The 21,268-nt window shown below is 39.3% G+C and overlaps 2 protein-coding genes across 2 annotated transcripts in view; both read left to right on the top strand.

Annotated features, from left to right (window-relative positions):
- LOC306967352 (F-actin-uncapping protein LRRC16A-like) overlaps positions 1-5,967 on the top strand; it is a 46,222-nt gene extending 40,255 nt beyond the window's left edge. Inside the window, exons 28-39 of the mRNA XM_079562341.1 lie at positions 243-330; positions 404-544; positions 770-787; positions 1,100-1,166; positions 1,625-1,848; positions 1,934-2,040; positions 2,121-2,366; positions 2,631-2,841; positions 3,206-3,242; positions 3,327-3,596; positions 3,811-3,930; positions 5,634-5,967. Coding sequence (XP_079418467.1) covers positions 243-330; positions 404-544; positions 770-787; positions 1,100-1,166; positions 1,625-1,848; positions 1,934-2,040; positions 2,121-2,366; positions 2,631-2,841; positions 3,206-3,242; positions 3,327-3,596; positions 3,811-3,930; positions 5,634-5,779 — 1,675 coding nt within the window. The 3' untranslated portion in view covers positions 5,780-5,967. The remainder of the gene's footprint in view (positions 1-242; positions 331-403; positions 545-769; positions 788-1,099; positions 1,167-1,624; positions 1,849-1,933; positions 2,041-2,120; positions 2,367-2,630; positions 2,842-3,205; positions 3,243-3,326; positions 3,597-3,810; positions 3,931-5,633) is intronic.
- Positions 5,968-7,984: 2,017 nt separating this feature from the next.
- On the top strand, positions 7,985-14,022 carry LOC306966955 (secretagogin-like). Its single transcript, XM_079561815.1, has 11 exons — positions 7,985-8,139; positions 8,248-8,318; positions 9,810-9,902; positions 11,166-11,255; positions 11,533-11,589; positions 11,665-11,742; positions 12,198-12,253; positions 12,336-12,381; positions 12,468-12,527; positions 13,145-13,213; positions 13,537-14,022. Exons 1-11 carry the CDS (start codon positions 8,070-8,072, stop codon positions 13,663-13,665), a joined length of 819 nt encoding a protein of 272 aa, XP_079417941.1. The 5' UTR covers positions 7,985-8,069; the 3' UTR covers positions 13,666-14,022.
- Positions 14,023-21,268: the final 7,246 nt, after the last annotated feature.

Genomic DNA, 21,268 nt, shown 5'->3' with positions numbered 1-21,268 from the left:
CATTAAACATATGACAAGGGTTTCATTGACTTTTTGGATTGGAACGACCAAATTTCTGTCAAACTATGTTTTTTTGCTCCCCATATAAATGTCATTATCGCACCTTTTTTTTTTTTACATATCTCGGCAAATGGAAAAAAAATATTGCTTATCTAATGCATTTTTCAAAAATGTATAGTCTGGATACTCTTTGATACTGCAAAAATCCAGCGAAATACTAACTATAATGATTTTTGTTCTAGTGAAGTGAAGTTGAGTCTGGCGTCATTCTTGTCGGACCGTATTGTGGATGAAATTTTAGAGGCTCTTTCCATGTCTCAGCATACACTGGTAAGACAATTATCTGTAAAATGTTAATCTTTATTCATGACGTTTTCATCATATGTATTTTTTATATTCCCAGGCAGACCATCTGGTGCGACGGGGTCGACCGTTGGTACAGCAGGAGTCCGTGGATCTCGACATCCCAGAAGAGAAGATTCCCAAACGAGCCTCCACTGAGATTTTGGAGGGAGAACGACTGGATGACCTCGAGACATGCATGGTACGTTCTTAACAACTAGTCATTTAACAATAAAAATACAGATTCAGTGTAACTTGGTGGAAAACAGGCAATGTATCGGAAGTCTCTTACATTTTTGTTGTTTGATAATTTGCTCTTTGTTTTAATGTGAAAATGCAGACTGCTTCTCTCCTGTATGACCATGCCTGTTATGTTTTATTTTACTTTACTTTTCTTTTATACCTACTTTCTACTTGCTCCTTGGAGACTCTTTGCTGCACCAGTGTAAGTAATTCTGCACTGCCGCAAATTTCCTTAAAATCCACTGCTTTCCTCAGTGTTTCTGCTAATTTACTATACTCTGTGCTGTACAACAACACGCTGAATCTGACCCGAATCAAAAATGCATTGTACGAAGCACAAGTATAGTATGATGAGTGTTGACATGTGGCCACATATCACTGCTTTTGACTTGGGTGGCTCTCATGACTGCAGTACCATTTAATGACAAATAGGGTGTCACTTGTCTGTGAACATAAATTCTTTGTATGTTTACTTGGACTTTATAAATTAATGTTCATTATTTTTTTTATGTAGATGACTCCTAAATCCAAGAGGAAGAGCATCCATAGTCGAATGCTTCGGCCTGTGTCACGTGCCTTTGGTAAGTGTTGTTCGGTCGGTTTAATAGTTTCAGCAGATTAATAAATTGCATGTAGTTAAAGCCACACTGCAGAACATTTCAGGTCATATGTTGTTGCGTCACATGAGTACCAAAACCTAAAACATACACAAATCTGTCTGCGAGACCAGTCATGCGCCGAATGATTAGCTCGGGGTGCAAAAGGGTGCTTTGTACCTTCATTTTAAAACATTAGCTCCCTCAGTTTTAGTTGCACCACATGTGTTTTAAGGATCTCTATTTGCAACCCATTGAAACGTATTTGGACCCTCCCTCAGTCAGGCCGTCCAGATCTCAGCTAAGTTATGAAACAGATTTGAGGAGAGGCAAACCCACTCACTGTACTGATGTATTTTTCATTTTGGTAATAACAATGTTATAGAGGTAACAATATACCATCATGCCAAATGTATGTCTTTCTTTGATTTTCTCTGTTGCAGAGATGGAGTTTGACCTAGACAAAGCCCTGGAAGATGTCCCTGTTCATGTAGAGGATGCGGCCATTTCTCAGACTGCGTCCACAACTGCGCCGGTCCTGAGTAAACCGGAGCAGAGGACTTCAGGGGGAATGGTGAACCTGCCTTCAGAGGAGGAGAAGAAGCTACATCACTTCACCAAACTCCGGCCCCGCAGGAACAAAAAAACAAACTCCAGCAAAATACCGGTATGTTCACAGTGGAGAAAGTCTATGACAGTGCTGAATCAGACTAAAATGGTTTATGTGACATGGTAACAATTGTGAATTGCAGGCGTTAAACAATACGGCATCCCAGGACGGAGAGCAGAACGGACTCATGGGACGGGTGGATGAAGGCGTAGATGAGTTCTTCTCCAAAAAGGTCACCAAACTGGACAAGTAAGCAATAATGTCCGTGTTTCAATTCCTCTTAGGGCCCTTAGTTACTGTTGATAATTTCACAAACTGCTCTGCTGTAGACGTTCCTCAAAAGATTCTCACGACGGAGAGAAGAAGAAGAAAGGAGGTTTTCTTAACCTTATCAAGCGCTCTTCTAAAGATAAACCGGACAAATCGGACAAATTGGACAAATCGGAGAAGTCAGAGAAGTCAGAGAGGAATCACTCTCCTGCTGTGTCCACCACCACATCTTCCTCCAGTATCCCAGAGGAGCCCTCCTCACCAAAGGTGGCGCTAAAGAGCCCAGCACATGAGCCAAAGTCCCGGTACGTTTTCAAAACATTTTACTTAATGTAATACATAAAAATTGTTTCATCTTTACTTATTACAGAGAACATTTTATTTGCGCTGTAATTCTAGGGCTACTTTTATTTGTTTAACTTTCCTTTATAAAAATGTGTCTAAGTTTTATTTTTAAACCAGGGTCTTGTGAGTAGATGTCTATTGTTATAAATATTATATTGTGGGTTGTTTGTTCCAAGAAAAAATCCTTTAAAGAAATCTAAGTACATCCTCTGTTTGTTTATCAGGGACACCTCCAGTCGCTCTCAGGCCGCAGACTACAGCAGCAGCTCGGACCGATCAGAAGACTTGAGGACCCCAGACTCCATGGATGAGCCATGGGAGGGGTCAGACGGGCGGGGCAGTCCCCAGGGAGGAAAGAGGCATCCTGGGGTGCAGATGATGGGCAGTGGCCTCCTGGCTGAGATGAAGGCCAAACACGAAAGGAGAGTACAAAAGGTAAGAAATAATCCACTACTATTTTTAAAACAATTTCTTTCTATTTAAAGCTTGAATTGATAGTGACTTATATATACCTAGTAGCCTACAAAGTATAATTTCTTTAAGATTTGTAATAATGATTCATAATAGATTTGTATTATTGGTTATTGGTACATGGTTAGCATTGACAAATACTGATTCCTGTTGTGGGAATGCACCCTCTTCTGGGTGCATTTGAGATTACAGTTTAAGATTTTGAATGAATAACTGGTCATGTGGTCTCATTGTAGAAATGTTATACCTGATAATGTTATGACATAGCATAATATTGTATACATTGTTTTCATAAAGAGGTCCAACCTTTGTTTGTTCCCTCCCACAGTCTTCCAGCCCTGACAGACCTGAAAGCAATACAGCAGGTAGAATATTTTAACTTCAACCATAAGCCATGTGTTTGGTTTAGATTGAGTTTTGAAATTAACAACATAATCTCCCGTTCACAGCTAAACCACAGCCCCCAACTCCTGAAAACAGATCCCCGAGCGGTTCCCTGAGCAAACCTGACTTCTCCACTGTATCCTCAGAGAAGACCCTTTCTCATGTCGAAAACAAGCCTGAGACGGCTCCTCGTGTGCGGGCCACCTCCTCCTCCACGCCCCCTGGTGGACCAGTTAGCCCCAAACCGCAGGTCCCAGTGGGGGCAAAGCCTGCTCTGGCTGCACGACCAACCATCCCACAGAAACCACGGACCCCAAGCACCAGCAAGAGCATAGGTATAAATTCTGCAAAAAAATAAAGAAGCGCACTCTTCAAGACTCAAAATCAGCTACAATACTATGTTATCTAGAGCTGAAATGATATTACTTAGCTGTCTTGTATAACTGTTGTCTGTTATGCTGTATCTAATTGTCTGATTAAGTTTAAGTATTTTTTTCTTGCTCGCAATGACAGTGACAGAATGATGTGCTTTATTTTGTTGTGTTATAGATGAGAGCCCAGATTCCCCCAGCAGCGCATCTCCTAAAGTGTCAAACCGACCTTCAACATTGAAAAAAGCACTTACTGAAAAGGACAAAGATGGACAGACCAATAGACGCTCTCAAGAAGGTTGGTTCAAGATTTGGATTTTGCTTCTTGTTTTTCTAACATTTTTCATATCATTTATTTCTCTCAAGCTTTATATTGTTAAAGCGCTGTTAACAATAGTGCTAAGTAACTCAATCAATCAATCAATCAATCAAACTTTATTTATAAAGCGCTTTTCATTCCGAAATCATCACAAAGTGCTTTACAGATTACAACATTTAAAACTATGCGCCTGGCACAACCTCCCATACATATATTTTATATATTAGGATTAAATAAATAGATTAGTCAGTTAAAAGCTAAGCTAAAAGGTGGGTCGTGAGCCTGCTCTTAAAAACATGAACGTTCTCTGCAGCCCTGAGCTTCTCCGGCAGGTCGTTCCAGAGGCGAGGGCCGTAATGTTGGAAAGACGCCTCACCATGAGTCTTTTTGTGGACTTTAGGAATAACTAAAGGTATAAGGTAAAAGCAGTTCTGAAAGATAAGAAGGACCAAGACCATTAAGACATTTAAAAAACATTAAAAGAACTTTAAAATCGATCCTGAAACACACGGGGAGCCAATGCAGCGATTCTAAAACCGGTGTAATGTGGTCCCGTCTCCTGGTCTTCGTCAGGACACGAGCTGCTGAATTTTGTAAAAGTTGTAAACCTGAGATCCTCTTTTTGGGAAGACCAGAAAGCAGGGCATTACAGTAGTCGATATGACTGGTGATAAAAGCATGCATTAGCGTCTCCCTGTTGGCCCGAGAGAGAGAATGGGGTGGACTCTGGCTATGTTCTTTAGATGGTAAAAACCTATCTTTGTTCCACACATTAAGAATATCACAAACGCCAGCTCAGAGTCAAAAATCACACTCAGGTTCTTCACCTGTGAGGAAGGATTAATAGACAGTGACTGTTTTTTGGGTAAAAGTCTCTCTCCCTGGGCCTCGGGGCCGATGACAAACATTTAAGTTTTGTCCTTGTTAAGCTGGAGAAAGTTTTCTGCCATCCATCTAAAATGCAGATAAAAAGTGGATCTATTGCCCCTAGAGGCCTTAAGCGCCACTACAGGTGTCGTCGCATGTTGCGTTTTTTTTACTCATTAATTTTCCGTTAGAGTCAATACTACGCTGACAGAAAAGACAATGGGAAAGAGGGATGTTGTGCATCCAATTACACAATGGAGATCTTTTTTTTTTTCACTCAAACTTGGCTGAAAATACTGTTTAAGTGGCGCTAGCCCGCAGTTAGCTTTGCCCGTTATCCTGTTAGCTTCTTCTTCGTGATTCCATTAGTGTGTATTGCAAGTTGCAATTGTGGTTTTCTGGCCAGAGACACCAGGGGGAGATGAAAGACCCCCCAATCATCCCATTCACACTTGTATTACTCCCAGAGGGACAACGAAAAGGATTTATTACAGTCAAAGTTACTTAGTACTGCTTTAAATTTTCTGCAAATTTAGTGAACTAAATCGTTTATACATACAGCCAATGCATAAGAGTCACATCAAATAGTGTTGTTAGGATCGCTTGACTTAATGGACCTTTCAGCAAATGTTCAAGGCCCAAACTTCTTCCTTTTCATGGGATATAGTTATTGAGTTTTAGTCATCATGAATTGCGTTCATTTCTATTTCTATTTTTGTTTTAGTCAGAGAAAATATTACTTTGACCAACATTATGACAAAAGCATGAGTGAATGAACTTCAACTTGTTTTGTTTCTCCTCTCTTGTATAAACAGCAGCAGAGACTGTTCAACGCCCCTGCCAGACGAACTCCGAGGATCACCCTCTCAAGACCAAGGAGCTCTCTGCCAATGCCAAGGACAAAGGGGCAAAGAAAGCGGACTCTGGAGACAAGGCGGACAATGAAATTATTTTGACTTAACTGTCGGACTTTTCCTGTTGAGCCTCGGATGTTCTTCCAGCAGACGTCACTAATTAAATTGTCTTTTCACCTTTACTGGGGTCACATGTTTCAGGCCATACAAATAAGGTCATGTTTGAGTATAGGCGGAGGATTGCATTTGATGATGATTGACCATTACCTAGTGAACCAAACGGTACAAACTACCCTCAGAGCTTCCCTTGCAATACTGTGGACAAATCTTAGTCTTGGGGCAGAAATTTATTGGAAGAAATATTCATCACGAGAGATACATTTTTGGGAGAGGTTTATGAACCAGCAAGGCATAAAGTTTCACTGACTATCACAACGCATTCTTACTAATCAAAATATCAATTCCAATGGCTTTCTTCCCAGGGACCCACCTCATTGATGTCACAGTACTGTATCTCAAACCTACTAACGCACTCAAACCCTACAACAATTTGTCACAGTAAAATCAATAATATATCAACTTGTGTGACACTGTTTTAGGGTGTAGGAATTGTAATTTCTTAATTTTTTTCTGGATTTTCTGGTTATTTAGTAAACTACCAATATGCAATTCATAGTTTTTACAGGAAAACACAGGCTTTTGCTGAGCATCTCAGCCCACTATCCACAAAGTGCAGTAAAAGGTTATTATTTCTTTTGTATGTAGCTGAATATCTGAAACAAACCTACAAGACTGACTGTTCCCTGTCAAGGAGCTGGAGGAATCTTATGACGTGTCTGCTTTGTACAATGTACTGTAAAGTAATATCAAACCAATCAAGGCTTAGCACTGTTACTAACACTATCACTGTGAGCATCTGTATTACTGCAAGAACAGTGACGCTTTTATCAAGATCTCTAGCAAGATTCAACCTTAGTCTTGAAGTAGATTGCAACAGCAATGTGCCACTACGGAAAAAAAACAGGTTTTGCTCGTTTTTAAGTGAAAGCAGACAGTAGCTAGCGGTATTGTAGCTTGCAGTAAGAATTTATTGGGTTTGATTTTTGTTTAGAAGCAGAACACTGAGGGAACTCCAGCTTTGAACTATTCTTTAACTCCTCCTCCACAAGACTTCAGGGATGTTTTTTTCATAAAAAAGAAAATGTTATCTTTTCTCTATTTTCTTGAGCTAAGTGTCAACACAGATTACACTGACTAATGTATTTTCCTCTTGTAATGGTGATAACTTCTACACGCTGCCGCAATCTGCTCTCGGCATCGGTATCAGTAGTAGCGATTATAGCAAAAAGAACTGTTCTTTAGGAGCAAAAGTCTTGGTGCTGCACATTTAGCAATGATGTCAGCCAGTGCTTTCTTCGTTAAGTTCACGGTTTGGTTTAACTACAGTTTGTGCAGATAATCCATCTACTTTATTCTGTGATGTTATTAATATCCTCCACTCAAATATCAGTATCTTCAAGCAAATTCATAACATCATGTCCCCATGTTAAGATTAAGTCAGCAGTTCCTCGTGTGTACATTGAATCTGGTTTTCTGCATTCCAGACTTTAAGTTATTATGTTATTCTTTTTGGCTTTATTCAGAAAAGAGCACCTTCTTTGCCGTTGGTCAGTGTTTAAGGTGGAGCAAGTGAAGAGCTCAGTAGCATTGCATCCTCCTGTGTGTGACTGCATGACTGTGAGTTGTACTGTTTGTATATGCTCTTTGTGCTTCTCCTGTAAGTCTGTGTGTGGACGTGTCTGCTATGTGGACATGCCACACACATATCCCCATGTACCTATTTGTCTGATTGGTATTAAGTACCAACCTTCATGGATTTGTTATGTTATTTAAACATTTATAAAAGGAGACAGTAGGTCCATCATTGTTTTCTCCATGATGTGTACATCGTGTATAAAAATTTAATATTATTTGTTTTGTTGGAAAATTTAATAAATGTATTTCTGTTTTGATTGAAGTAAATCATGTAAGTTTTTTTTCCCTTTTAGCGGAAAAAAATATGTGTTGCTCATGATGAGTCTTGATGAGTTTTACTTTGTCTTAGACTAACGTGCCACTAAGTCACTCTGCTGTTCACATTCTTCAAATCTTATTAATTAAATTGCTTTTACAAGCTTTGAACTTGCTCCTGCATTCATTCATCCATCTTCAATGACGCACTGTAACCACTAGAGGGCAAATCGTCTGGTCGATACGGGTCGGTGTGACATTTGCCTGTTTTTTTTTTTTTCTCTCATCGGAGGCGTGGTTTGCACAAAGTCACTCAGAAGAACAGGCTCATCGCAGACTCAGACTGTCACTCTACATCAGTTCAAATACTTCTTTCCCTGAGCAAAAATGGACACTGGGTTTGATAGCCTGGATGCTGCTGGTTTTCTGGAAATCTGGCAACACTTTGACGCTGATGGTGAGGATATCTGTCATAATATTAGAAATAGTTTGTGCATATATAAGTTTGAAGTTTAAAGCTTTTTGTTGTGAAATGTGCTGCTGTGTCATGTTTTGTGTTTTTTAGATAATGGCTACATTGAAGGCAAAGAACTTGATGACTTTTTCAGTCACATGATGAAGAAACTGGGTCCACAGGTAAATTCATTATTCCTTTTCTAACTTTAATCCTGCAACACGTTTATTTCCTTTAAAAAAAAAATTGTTTAACGTTTTGACTGAATAGAAATAATGTTTTGTGGGACATCTTTGTGTGTATGGAGGCAGTGCGGCCTCTCTGCTGTATCTCTGCTGCTTTTGGGTGGAGACCGTGATGATGTTAGCCTGTGTAATTGATGAGCTCGGAGCCTGTCCGAGAACTGGGAGACAAAAGCTCTTAACATGGTTACACATTGACCAAACACGTTGTAAACATACAGACGTGTTCGCTAATGGTGAGGATGCATCTTCACTGACCCCTGTGTTTGAGCGCGCGTGGCCAATTACACCTGGAGCAATGCTATTAGTAAAGTGTCTCTGCTCGCTGGTTTTCTAATGGAGCAATGAGCGAGCACAGTGCTCTTCTGATCACTTTGCCAGCTTTATTTTTGAGGAATTGTGTTTATGCATGACTGTTTTCCTTGTATTGATCTTTGAGAACTGACTTTTCTTTCAGATTTTGCCGACAATTGATCATTTCAAACTATACTGACACATTTTTGTTTTTAATAGACTTGCTAACATGTAGATTGATGCAAAAAACAACAACAACAACTTGAAAATCATCAGTGCTAGATTGGAAATGTCACTTATAATTTTGCAAACATATTAAAATGCACGTTTTATTACAGCTCAGTAATTATGACCTATTCTGTTTCCAATACCCCCTTAATATGTGCATATAAGATAAGGTGTAAGTAATGTGCAGAAAATAAACGTTTGTGTAATGAACTGCTGTGGCACCTTCCAGTCTGCAGCATCCAGTGCATCGCGTGCAGTTATATTAGTCCCTGATCAGTTTCTATAGCTACAGTGCAGTTGAAATTCGTCATTCTCAGTCATCGTAGTATATTTTTAACTACAAAGCGGTCTGTAGATCTTTCTTGGTCAACTCAGTTTGAGATAAAACATGCACAGGAAGGATAATCTACCATGATAAGATTTTAAGTTAGACTTCGTGCCAGATTACTGTTGACAACACTTCCTCAGAAAGTCTAGCAAAATAGCCCTATAATGTGCTCTGTGTGGGTTGTGCCCACTTGACGAGAGCGACACTAAAGTTAGCGTGTGATGAAAAGAATAGACCTTGGCAAATCATGCTGTGTATCCATGGAGACCTATTTTGGATTTACACACTGACTCAGTTCAATTAACACGCCATGCCAGCTGAACTGACTCTTGCTCTGTTTAATTGTTTCCTCATGAAAAACTCCCTTCTTGCTAATATCTGGCATGTTCTGTTTGCTGTCTTATTTATGCTGCTTCATTAACCTCATCATTATTGTTATCTGACATTATGCATGAAAGGCCAATTGGTATCATAAACTGTACAATGTGTACAAGTGCTTTTTTTTTTTTTTTTTTTTGCCCTCAGTGGGTTTGTAAAAGTCTCACAGTGGCAGAAAATCAATCCCCTCTTGTTGTGCGCAGGAGAAAGTGACCGAGGAGCAAGTGCAGCAACTGAAGCAGCGGTTCATGTCAGCTTATGATGTCACTGCTGACGGCCGGCTGCAAATTCAAGAGGTAACAACATCTGGTCTTACTCCAACATTTTAGACTTCATGATACACATGGGACATTACTTGGTCACAGCAGCAGGTGTGCAATAAAACTCTTTAAAACACATGTGAAATGGCGAAATAGAAACAGGATAGTAATAGAATAATACATGCAAACTATAAGATAATAGTTACAGATATATCTCCACATCTGCAGACATTAAATTATACGCAATGCTTCCTGTTTGTTTAACTGATTAAATAAAAGCTTTTACTGTCAAACTTCTAAACCTCAATATTGCTCCTGTTTAGATCTGTTCAAATAGCACTTAACAGTTTATAGCCTACTCTGTGTTTCATCTTTATCCTGCTCATATTTTATTCATCTGTATTCATCAGTAATCGTCTGAAAGAGCACAAACCGCCAGGCCCTTAAAGCATGTACTTTAGACTCCACTGGAGCAAATACAATTAGTTTCTGAGCATTCGCTGTGCTATAAGCTGTATATACTGTGATGCAGTATTTCTCGAACTGTGGTACAAGATGGGTGATGCAACAGCACGCACATTTTGAGATGGCAGGAAACAAACAGCTCAACAAACCACAAGAGCCTGTGTCATGTCACACTCAGCATCTTATCTCAAAGTGGACATGAATATACAGCTTGCAAGATCTATACAGTACAATACACACACACACACACACACACACACACAAAATCTTGTTCTTCTATCTTAGTGAGGACACGCATAGACATAATGTATTAAACAGACCCGAACCCTAAGTTTAAGGCCCCTAACCCTTACCCTAACCTTAATCCTAACCCTAATCTAAACCCAATTCTAACCCTAACGCTATAACCACATCTTGACCGTCAAACAGTCCTTCAAATAAGTGAGGACCACCCAAAATGTCCTCACTTTACCTTAACTTGACCGTTGTCCTCACTCTGTTGGTTAAAAACTCAAACTGGTCCTCACAATGTTGGAAGTACAAGAACACACACACACACCACGTTAACGTTTATCAATCCTGGAAATAACATGTTCTTCTCTTCCTAAATGTCCTCTGTCCTAAAGTTGGCATCTCTTGTGGTGCACTGCGTCGCTCTAACTCATGTCTGTACAATGTGAACTGTAGTAAGTGGCTGCAGTATCTGCAGTATGGTCTTTGTGGAACGGCCCAGTTTAATTTACTAATGGAGGCTGGCTGTTTAAAGAGACACTCACAAGAAAGTATGCTGCCATTAGTATTTACAATTACTTCTCCTGCTGTTCTTCTTTGTAGCTGGCCAACATGATTCTGCCTGAAGATGAGAACTTCCTGTTAATTTTCAGAAGAGAGGCGACTCTGGACAACAGTGTTGACTTCATGAAGGTCATAAAAATGTCAATGTATTCAGTACAAGTATATTCAGTTGAATAAGCACAGTAGTATTTGAAGATTCAAGCCTATGATTCAGAGAGTTATTTCCATTTGAGACGACCATATCTGCCTTCTTGCAATGCAACTGTTCATTGAAAACAAGGAAGCGTCTATTGTTGTGTTACTGCTAAGCCCTGAGCTGCGTAGGCTCCTTAAATCCACTTGTTGTTGCATTCAATTGAAACATGCCTCGGATAAGGTTTCCCATCGAACTATATGTGCATTTTAGATTTGGAGGAAGTACGATGTTGACTGCAGTGGATACATCTCTGCTCAAGAGCTTCAAGTATGAGCTTTAACACAAACATGCACCTGTTGTTGTATAATATTACACATTATTTATATATTTACTTTCGTCTAGGCGTTCCTGAAAGACCTGTTCCAGCAGCATCACAAGAAAGTGCCATCCGATAAAATGGATGAGTACACAGATGCAATGGTAAAGATGCCGCTTTACACACTGTTATTAATTAATGTTTAAGCTCCTGACAGGAAGTGACATATAGATAAAGGTAAAGCTCCATAGCAGTTTGACTCATTTCCATTGACTTAACATGGTGGGCGCGGCAACAGTTTAAAGGTTTCTACTGGGCAGTTGCCGGCTGAGGGGAGGTGGTGGGTGGGTTGGTGTTGTAGGAGCTTGGTGAGGTAGGGCGGGGCCAGGTTATGGAGGGATTTGTAGGTGAGGAGGAAGAGCGTGTAAGTCATAAAATCATAAAAATGGCCAAACTAAAGCAAAATCTTAAATATAATTGTATTAACTATGTTTTAGCAAAAATTGTGTCTAATGTGTCATATGAAATTGTGTATAACCAACTTATATGAATAATAGAAATAAAATCATAAACCCTACAGAACACAGAACTTTGTATTTCTAACTTTTTTCTTTTTCAGATGAACATTTTTGACAAGAATAAGGATGGACGTTTGGATTTAAATGATTTAGCGAGGTAAATATTCATGAGCGTTTGTGATATGCCACAGATGATGCTGGTGCCTTTATACTGTGTTTGCCATTTCACTTTTACTCAGGATCTTGGCTTTAGAGGAAAATTTCCTGCTGCAATTCAGATTGGATGTAAGTTTGTTCTTGTACATTTTTTATAAACTTTCAAAATGAAACCGTCACCTTAATGTATATAAATCTGTGACATGTTCTTGCAGGCTTCCAGTAAAGACGAGAGGAGGAGAGACTTTGAGAAGATCTTTGAGCATTATGATGTTGTAAGAACCGATCATCAATCTGTTGTTTTCGACTTGGTATTTGTTCCCGACGCGATGAACATAAACGCACTCATTACATCCATTTAGGCGTATTAGCTGTGTTACCTCCCTTATTAAATCGAATCACGTTAAGAGCTCATTATGATGTCAGTTCACTCTCGAGGGCTGGAAGTTAACTGTGTCATAAGCATTCCCCACACACTCATTCTTGTACCCCAATTTGCTCCCTGAGTCACTGTTTTCGAACTATTTGTTATTACACTGCATGATGCCAATGCTCAGACTCATCGGGCTCACATTATGAAAGAGTGGTTCGGGGAGCGTGAGACATCCTTTTCACACATGAGAGTTCAGATCTTTACCCCATTGAGAATCTTTGGGATGTGCTGGAGGAGCCTTTGCACAGCGGTCACACTCTCCCATCATCAATACAAGATCATAGTGAAAGATTTGCTGTAACGCTCGGTGGATATAAATCTGTTTACATGGCAGAAGCTTATCGAAACAATTCCACAGCTGTACTCAAAGCTAAAGTCCAACGAAATATTAGAGAGTGTGACCTATTTTCTTTTTTGGGTCAGGCAGTGTATTATTATTATCTTTATTTGTTTATGCAGAGTAAAACAGGAGCGCTGGAAGGTCCGGAGGTGGATGGCTTTGTCAAAGACATGATGGGACTAGTCAGGGTAAGAAGCATTTCAAACACAATACTACATGTGTCCACTAGACTAGAGAATAGATGAGTATTTATGGTGGCAGAGGAGTTAACATAGCAAGGGGGTTGTGGGTTACATTCAGTGGGAGTGGCTTTCTTTAGTTCATGTTGATGTGTTTATTTTTGCTGATATAAATTAGAATAAATAATAGATATCCTTCCAACCTCTCAGAAAGTCATCTTGAAGGCAAAATATATACAACCCCTACTGAGACCAATGAATTTGAGTGCATGTTTGTGAATAGGACATGTGTCTGTGTTCTCAAGCTAAATATTTCCATTATCCTTTTTCAGCCTAATTTGACTGGTCCTGAGCTGGACAAGCTGCGGGTCGTCCTGCTGCGTCACTGTGATGTCAACAAAGATGGAAAGATTCAGAAAAACGAGCTGTCCTTGTGTCTCGGAGTGAAGCTGAAGCTTTAGTGCTTGCTCTGGTACAGGAGAAGTCTGATGACCCTTGTGATTATAGCCACAATCGTCCTATTTATTAAGCAAACCGGGATTAAATATGACACTGCATCATCAAAAATTCTGTTGTGCATGTTGAAAAGATAAAAGATGTTAAGATAAAGTCTGTGTAAGATTGTTAAATGTAGCAACAGTGGCTTAGTGAGCCACGCATGAGTTTTGATTGAAAAGTAAACTTTATAAAGCACTTCCCAAACAGCACTCCCAATCCTCACGACACACAGACAACAATCACCTACACAAACACACACACCCACTCAAAGCCAATATATAACCAATATATGGAAAATAAAGTGCATTTTACAACTGCTTTGTTTTGTGAAGATTTGGTTGAGAACAGAATTAAAGGATGATAAAAACTAACTTTAAGATTCGGGTGTTTAACTAAATGAGGTAATGAGACAAATAACAATCTCAATATTTGCGTTTGTGTAGTCGACCTTTATTATAACAGATTTTTAAATTTCACTGTGTTTTAATTAAGACGCGTATGCAGAGATGAACCATAGTATTGATGACAGAACAACATGCTGAGAGACTGTGCCTCTGTTTGTGGAGTAGACTCAAGATAAAGACACAGCTCATTTAAGTGCAACCCCTCTGGCCATACAAGCAGCTAATGGTGTGGACCTAAAAGCTTCCAACCACCACTCAAATCACAATGTGCGGTTTCATCCCTGCACCATTTGACCTGTTACTGTCTCCTATGCACTCGCCACAAGATAAATGTACCATAAAAGAGCGTTGACACTGTTTAGCCCTGTGTGCTCAAGCAGGGAGATACAGTGTGGAGTGAAGGCCTTATTGACCGTAGGTATAAGTGTGTGGCCACAGCAGCTGCTACAAAACAAACAAGATATCCTGCTCCCATTAAAGATGAGAGCTGTCTGCTTCATTCTCCCTGTCTGCAGCTTACTGTTTATATATACATGGTTTTACAGTACTGTTGTGTGCCAAACATAAATATTATACATTTAATGACCCATATTCTAAACAATTAGTTTTAACAATTTGTAAAACCTTTTCATTATTTTTTTCTTTTCTTCATGTTTTGAGCTTGAAGCCTATTTTTTGCAGATTCTGATCATTTGAAACATGTTGCTTTGAACTAGAAACAAATGACCGTCTTATCTCGTCTATCAGGACTTGTAACTGTTTTTGTTTTGAAATTAAAATTGGAAATATCTGTTGTCCTCCTTCAGTAAATTGAATACACAGTGATTTGTGAAAAAGGACTGTCCATGGAATTATAAAACACAGATACAAAAGCTTCACGTCAACCTAAAATATATGTTGTCTCTGTTTCGTTCTCTTTTTTCGTCATGAATATACATTTAATACATTTTTTATGGAATCTTTGGAAATATTATTTCAAATTATTACGAGTTTTGTTTCCCACAATTTATGCCACAACAAATATAAATCAGACTCAAGATTATCTCCAAGTACTATTTAAACTTTTTATTTATTTTCATTTATGTCTTTACTTTTACTTGAGTACAATTATTTCAAAGTGAGGTTACTCTTGCTCGAGTCAATATTTTTGGCTACTCTACCCACCTCTGTCACTTGGTGAAAATTACATCAAAGGTCAGTTGAAGAATAGTATGAAATGATGCCCTCTAGCGGACGATTGGTAACGTTACCGTCATATGGTTCAACCCTATGATTTGAGGGGGAAGAGTTGAAGAAGACTATCATTTTTTTAAATGTACATGGAGTGATAATTGAAAAGCATTCATGTATTGTAAAGGTAGGTAAAGGTTTTCACACACTATGTGTGTTATTATTATTTTTTAAGTCTAAATGAACATCGCTGTGAAAATGCGTAATTCGCACACGTCTATAAAACGTGTCGGTTCATCATTGCTAATTTGACATCATTTCACTAAATATGGCCTTTTATTCAGTATTTTCATATTTTTGTTTAATCTGATTCTTGCCTTCACCCGAATAATGAGATATTGGCGTCTGGTAGCCCAATTTAGTGCATGCCAATTTTTTTTTTTTTTTTACATCAAGATAAATTGTCGATAGAGCAACAAAAAAAAGTTGTAAAAAAAAAAAAAAATCAAACAAACAAACCTAAAGGAATCTATTCCAGCACACAGAAAGTTGTAGTTTCCTTAAAGAAATGATTCATTAAACTTAAGTCAAGCTGTCCCAACACAGCCAGGGTCATGCATTTAGACCTACTGACCCTCCGGTCTCCTCTATAGTCTTCTTGTTTTATGGCGATGGCATTCAGGTGCTGACAGGGTAAACAACAAACAATAAAATGTTGTAAATTGTAACCCTTAAAGTGCCCTGTGTGCCCTTTTAAAAGCTACATGTCTGTCTTTTCTCCTAGGTGAAGTTGCCTATCGCCTTGCAAAAAAAGTCAATGCTATATGCTGCTGTAGTAAATATAATGCACAGCTATGGATGGGCAGAGTCACCGTTTCCACGGCTTCATCTGAACACCTCAGAGACCTTTACATTCAAAGGTCAGGCAGGCGTGAATATATGGTATTGGCCTATAGGAGGCATTAAACACGTGAGGCAGCCTTGTGTGGGCTAAGGGGTTGCATAGCCAACCCATCTCCCTTATTACTAGGTATGTGGGGAGAAACATAGGGACTGGGGTACTAACACATTGAGGCACCTGATTTGAGGGACTTATGTCCCGAGTACATAAAGCTGTCTTTCCACTGAAAGCTCTGACAGGTCTGCTTTCCCTACCCATAACCTTAACCTCGCTCTGACACTAACCTTAACCTCTGACCTTAACCTGACACTTGTGATTGAATGTGGAGTTAACCCTATTTTGAATTATTTGGGCCGGTATAGGCCTAGTCAGATTTTGAAACAGAGCAATTCACCATTTTGTTGTTGAATATGATGTAGTGTAGTGATTAGAAAAATGTCAGGATTCAAAGCTTTTTGGTTACAAAATGTTTCTTTATTGTCGCCCTTATTTATTTTTAGGCGATCTACTGGCTACTGCAGTAGCTGTTGCCTTCCACTAAATAATATAAATAAAATAAACATTTAATTTTGTTACCTGAGATATTTAGGCTCAGTATATCTGCCCCATTTGGTTTCAGGTTAATTGATTTACCATGCATTGGATTATCAAGGTTTCACAGATCTTTTGTGAACTTTTGGTTTCACATTATTTGAACAATTCTCAGTTGTACCTATTATTAATGCTAAGTACGTCATGCTACCCTTTTAAGTACAATATATAAACACGACACAAAGGAAGATGTGTTTAAACGGTTACTATAGGTAAATAATGCCAGGAGTGTAGCCATGGTGTTCTCCTACTTACGTCACAACTTTACAGGGATCCGTGAATCTTCATTATTCAGACCAAACACTTAAACTTCCGAAACAAACAAACTGGCAGAAACAAAATGGGAGAAGCACTAACAGTATGTGATTTACAAATGCTGCAATAAAAAACAATGCAATGATTAATTCACAAAATTATAATTAATTCACAAAGCACATTTTGTTTATACACACTTTTTACCGGTGCAGCCATTGTGACACTCTTTGTTGATCCATGGGGCTTTATTTGACAGGACAGCTCAGTGTGAAAGGGAATGAAGAGGTAAGAGACATTCAGCAAAATGTCTGAGCCGGAGCTCTATATCTAGTGTGTGTGTACCCCTAGAGGTCCCTGCACGTTTTTTCGAAACACTAAGGTGGGCTGATGGAAGACTTATATAAGGTGTTTGTACTTGAATTTGATTTGTTTGTCCAATTTTAGCCTGTGTGGTCAAAACTCTTAAGGCTAAAAATAAAGTCATAAATCAGTGCTGTGTTTTTCTATAGGTTCTGCTTCCAAGTGGTTGCCACATGTCAGGACAGTGCGGTTCAAACAAACCCATTGATGGAACATATACGGCCTGTCTGCAGCTGCTCTCCGTAACTGGGGGGCATGTGGAGCGCCTGATGATCCCGTCCTGTTCAGGTATATGAGCCGTTACTTCACTTTTGCCAACTTTTAGTGGAGTCCAAAATGCGTGGTGTTTGGTGTGCAAAACTGTTCCAGTGCCACCCAAGGCTTCGGTGTTGCAGCTCATGTACGATGGCATACGGCAAATAAATCTGCGCTGAGAGATTTGCGGTGACCGCACAAGACGTTCAAGCTGATGACTGACCGCTGCTCAGTGTGGAAATTAAAATAAAAGTGGGAACAAGTGGGAAGTATACATATCCAGGACGGTTAAAAAGAAACAACCAGGCCACTTTCAACTTTCAAAGTGTAAAGCATGACCGTGGTTATTATAAGGTGGTAATGAAACTTATAGCGCCAAAAGAGCACAGGTTGTGTCACACTATGCTGGATCAATTACATTTCATCATATATTTCTTTGACTAATAGAATAATTTTTCTTTTTATGTATGATGATGTGTTACTCAAATTACGCCTGACTTTATTCCATTGAATCAATAACCTTTTATTCAGGCTTGGGACCAGAAATAGACAAGATTATATTTGCTGACCATCTGTAACAGCTTCTAATGTTTGGTAAGTTTTTATGCTCTTCCATTTCTAAATTTTAAGATTGTAGACTCGACGTTTGCGCAGATGGTTGGTAATCTTCAGTTTCATGCCCAGTGGGCTGGACAGGGACTGGACAGACACCCATGGCGATGTCATGTACAGTAGTGGCCCCCTTCCATGCATTTCCTCCTGTTTTGATCACGTTTCTACGGCATAGAGTTTGCCCTGTTTTCTTTACTAGTGCTAGACATGGACAGTGTTTCACTCACAGTGGGAGAAATAGTTTGTAGTTTGTCCAGCAAAATCTTAATAACATGCTCGAGGCTGTGCGCGATGTTAAAGGAACAGGCCACCGTTCTTCCATACTGTGATGTGTTCTTACCTGAGCTTAGACGAGTTGATACGTGCCTGTCTGGTCTTTGTACGTGCCCGTGGAAGAGCGTAGTAGCTTCCAACTTCACCCCCGTTTGGAGATATAGAAATATGTTGGGAGAAGCCAAATGCTAACAACATCTTTGTAGTCTAATACACCTCTGAACAGTCCCTTCCAGCTCTCCAGCCCTCGCCAAGTTGTTCCCCAAAGGCTTTCAACAGCTACACTTCATTTATCACATTTAATTGCATATGGAACACAATATGCAAACATATTAGATAATAAAGAATAAAGTATAAATAGAAATTTTGTTTTAACTATGTTGAAACATTACCATGGTTACTAACTCTCCAGTCCAGGGTGAACTTGACTTAAGTCGCATAGTTGCGTTGTGTTTTCATTACACTCATTGTTTCCATTTTGTTTGATGAGTAGCTACAACAGGTTGGTGACCCCTGGCCAAGTAATGAATATCTCTTGTCTTCAATAGCAGACCATACAAAAGCCGACCTGTTCACTTCCTGTCCGCCTACACACTCTTGACCTCAGGGTACAATTTGTGCCATATGTTTGTATGAATTTCTCAAAGGGTAATTCTGATGTGTAGCCCAAACCACTTCATATAACCCACATCATCCGGTACCAGGGTGACGATCCCACTGTTGAGTCACTGTTTGTACCAAAACTCCCTTTCTTTGTTTGGAAAAGACCGTGTCAAACCACAGTTTAAAGTGCCACTGACAGTCTCCCAGGACGAACACCCTTAAGATTTTAAACAGAGCACCTAGTAATAACACCGCATCCAGATTTGTTGTACAAGTAGTCGGGTACCATAGAATCATGTAGGCTTCACTTCTAAAATGTGTATCTAAGGATGTCGTCAAACAATGCATTGTGGGTTCAGTTATGTTTTCAGAGTTAATGATAAAAACTGATCTTAGTGAGCATTACCATTTGACAGAGCAACACCAGATTTCTTTCTCTACAAAATGTTGTTGTTGTAGTTATTGCTCAGTTTTATAGTGTGCCTCTTTCCTCTAGCCGTGCACTGCACCTGCAAATAGCACACTTGAAACAGACCACCTAAAAATAAGCCATTGCTCCAAACACATTGAACGGTCAGTGAAATTTCAACATGTGGTACCCACCTTCAGATCAGTGCGTGAGAGCTTCCTTTGCTGTTATGAGACTGACAATCGGGGCGGCACGGTGACAGAGCGGTTAGCTCTTATGCTTCGCAGCTAGAAGGTCCCAGGTTTGATTCCCACCTGGACGGGGCCTTTTTGTGTGGAGTTTGCATGTTGTCCCCTTTTCTGCATAGGTTTCCTCCAGGTATTCCCGTTTCCCCTACCACTAAAAACATGTAAAATAGGCCAGAATGAATGAGAGTGTGATTGAGAGTGAGCATGGGGGACGACGGATGGAAATGAGCCCATGTATTTTCATTAACATGCACTGTCCCGACCAAATAAACCAATAATTAAAATAAAATTGTGCAACAGCTTTCCTCTGATGCACAGGCATTTATCACAAATACATTTTTATCACTTTTTTATTTGACATTTGATCTGCTTCATAATGTTTTAGGAAGCTTTTTGTGATGGGGGGAATGTTGTGGAAACATGTTGACCTCAATTGTGTGAAAGGCCCACTGTGTACGGATTCTACTGTTGCCAACAATGCTAAACATGCACCTTGTGACCAGCTAGACACAGACAATACTATTTTTGCAGTGGGTGTAAAAAATGGATTTGGATGAGGACCTAACCTATTTAAATCCCATATGGCTGCCTTTAGTGACATCTCCATGGAGACGAGCTGAAGACTACCTGCTCCCAGTAAAGTTACAGTGTGATCTAGGAAGAGGAGAGCCACTCACAGCAAGCACATGTTTGTTTGGTCTTCTTTTTGATACGTATTTTTTAACAATAAAAACATGTATTAAAAAAAATATTTTATTCTAGCTATGTGCAACAGATTTTTTTTTAAATATATTTTTATATTATATAGAAATAAAATGTAACCACAATAATCCCTTTATTGAGCCATTGATTAAATCTCTCCCCTAAATCTTGTTTCTCACCACACGTTGTGATTGCTGTCAGTCTCCCATGGAGTTTCAGGTCCCAATGATTCACATTTTCCACTTTGTAGCTATTTCAGGAAGCACTGATTTCACCCAGGGGAATTAAAGATTTTTTCTTTGTGACCTTTAAGGCAGGGAATGGGGGAAGACAGGTCACAGGTCAGCACTCAGTCAGTCCTGAGGTTTATGAACCGCAGCCATATGGGATAAGATAACTGCTGAATAGTCATTTGTTAAATACAGTGCACCCCTTCTTACTGTGCTGTTGATTTGAAGCTGTTTTAAACTATCAATGTGTGGCAGAAAAGTGAAGCCAGAAAGGGTCAGATTCCAACATCCAAGTTTTGGATTAAGGAAGAGGCGTGTGTCACAAAGATAGTATTAAATGTAAAATCATGCCTAAATACAGAAATAACTGACCATTATTCTGACTTCTGCAGTAATCCCTGTGAAAAGGCCACTCAAAATACAGTGAATCATTACATACAGTATGCCTAACTATTGACCACATTGTAATTATATAGTTAAAGAAAAGACAGACTTCCATCTTTATGTTCCATCTTTATCCAAAATCCACAAAATCTCTCAACTTTCAACTTTT

The sequence above is a fragment of the Gobius niger genome (genome assembly GCF_951799975.1).
Source record: "Gobius niger genome assembly, chromosome: 8".
Taxonomy (NCBI): domain Eukaryota; kingdom Metazoa; phylum Chordata; class Actinopteri; order Gobiiformes; family Gobiidae; genus Gobius; species Gobius niger.
The sequence above is the reverse complement of the archived record's forward strand: the minus strand, read 5'-3'. Positions and strand labels throughout refer to the sequence as shown.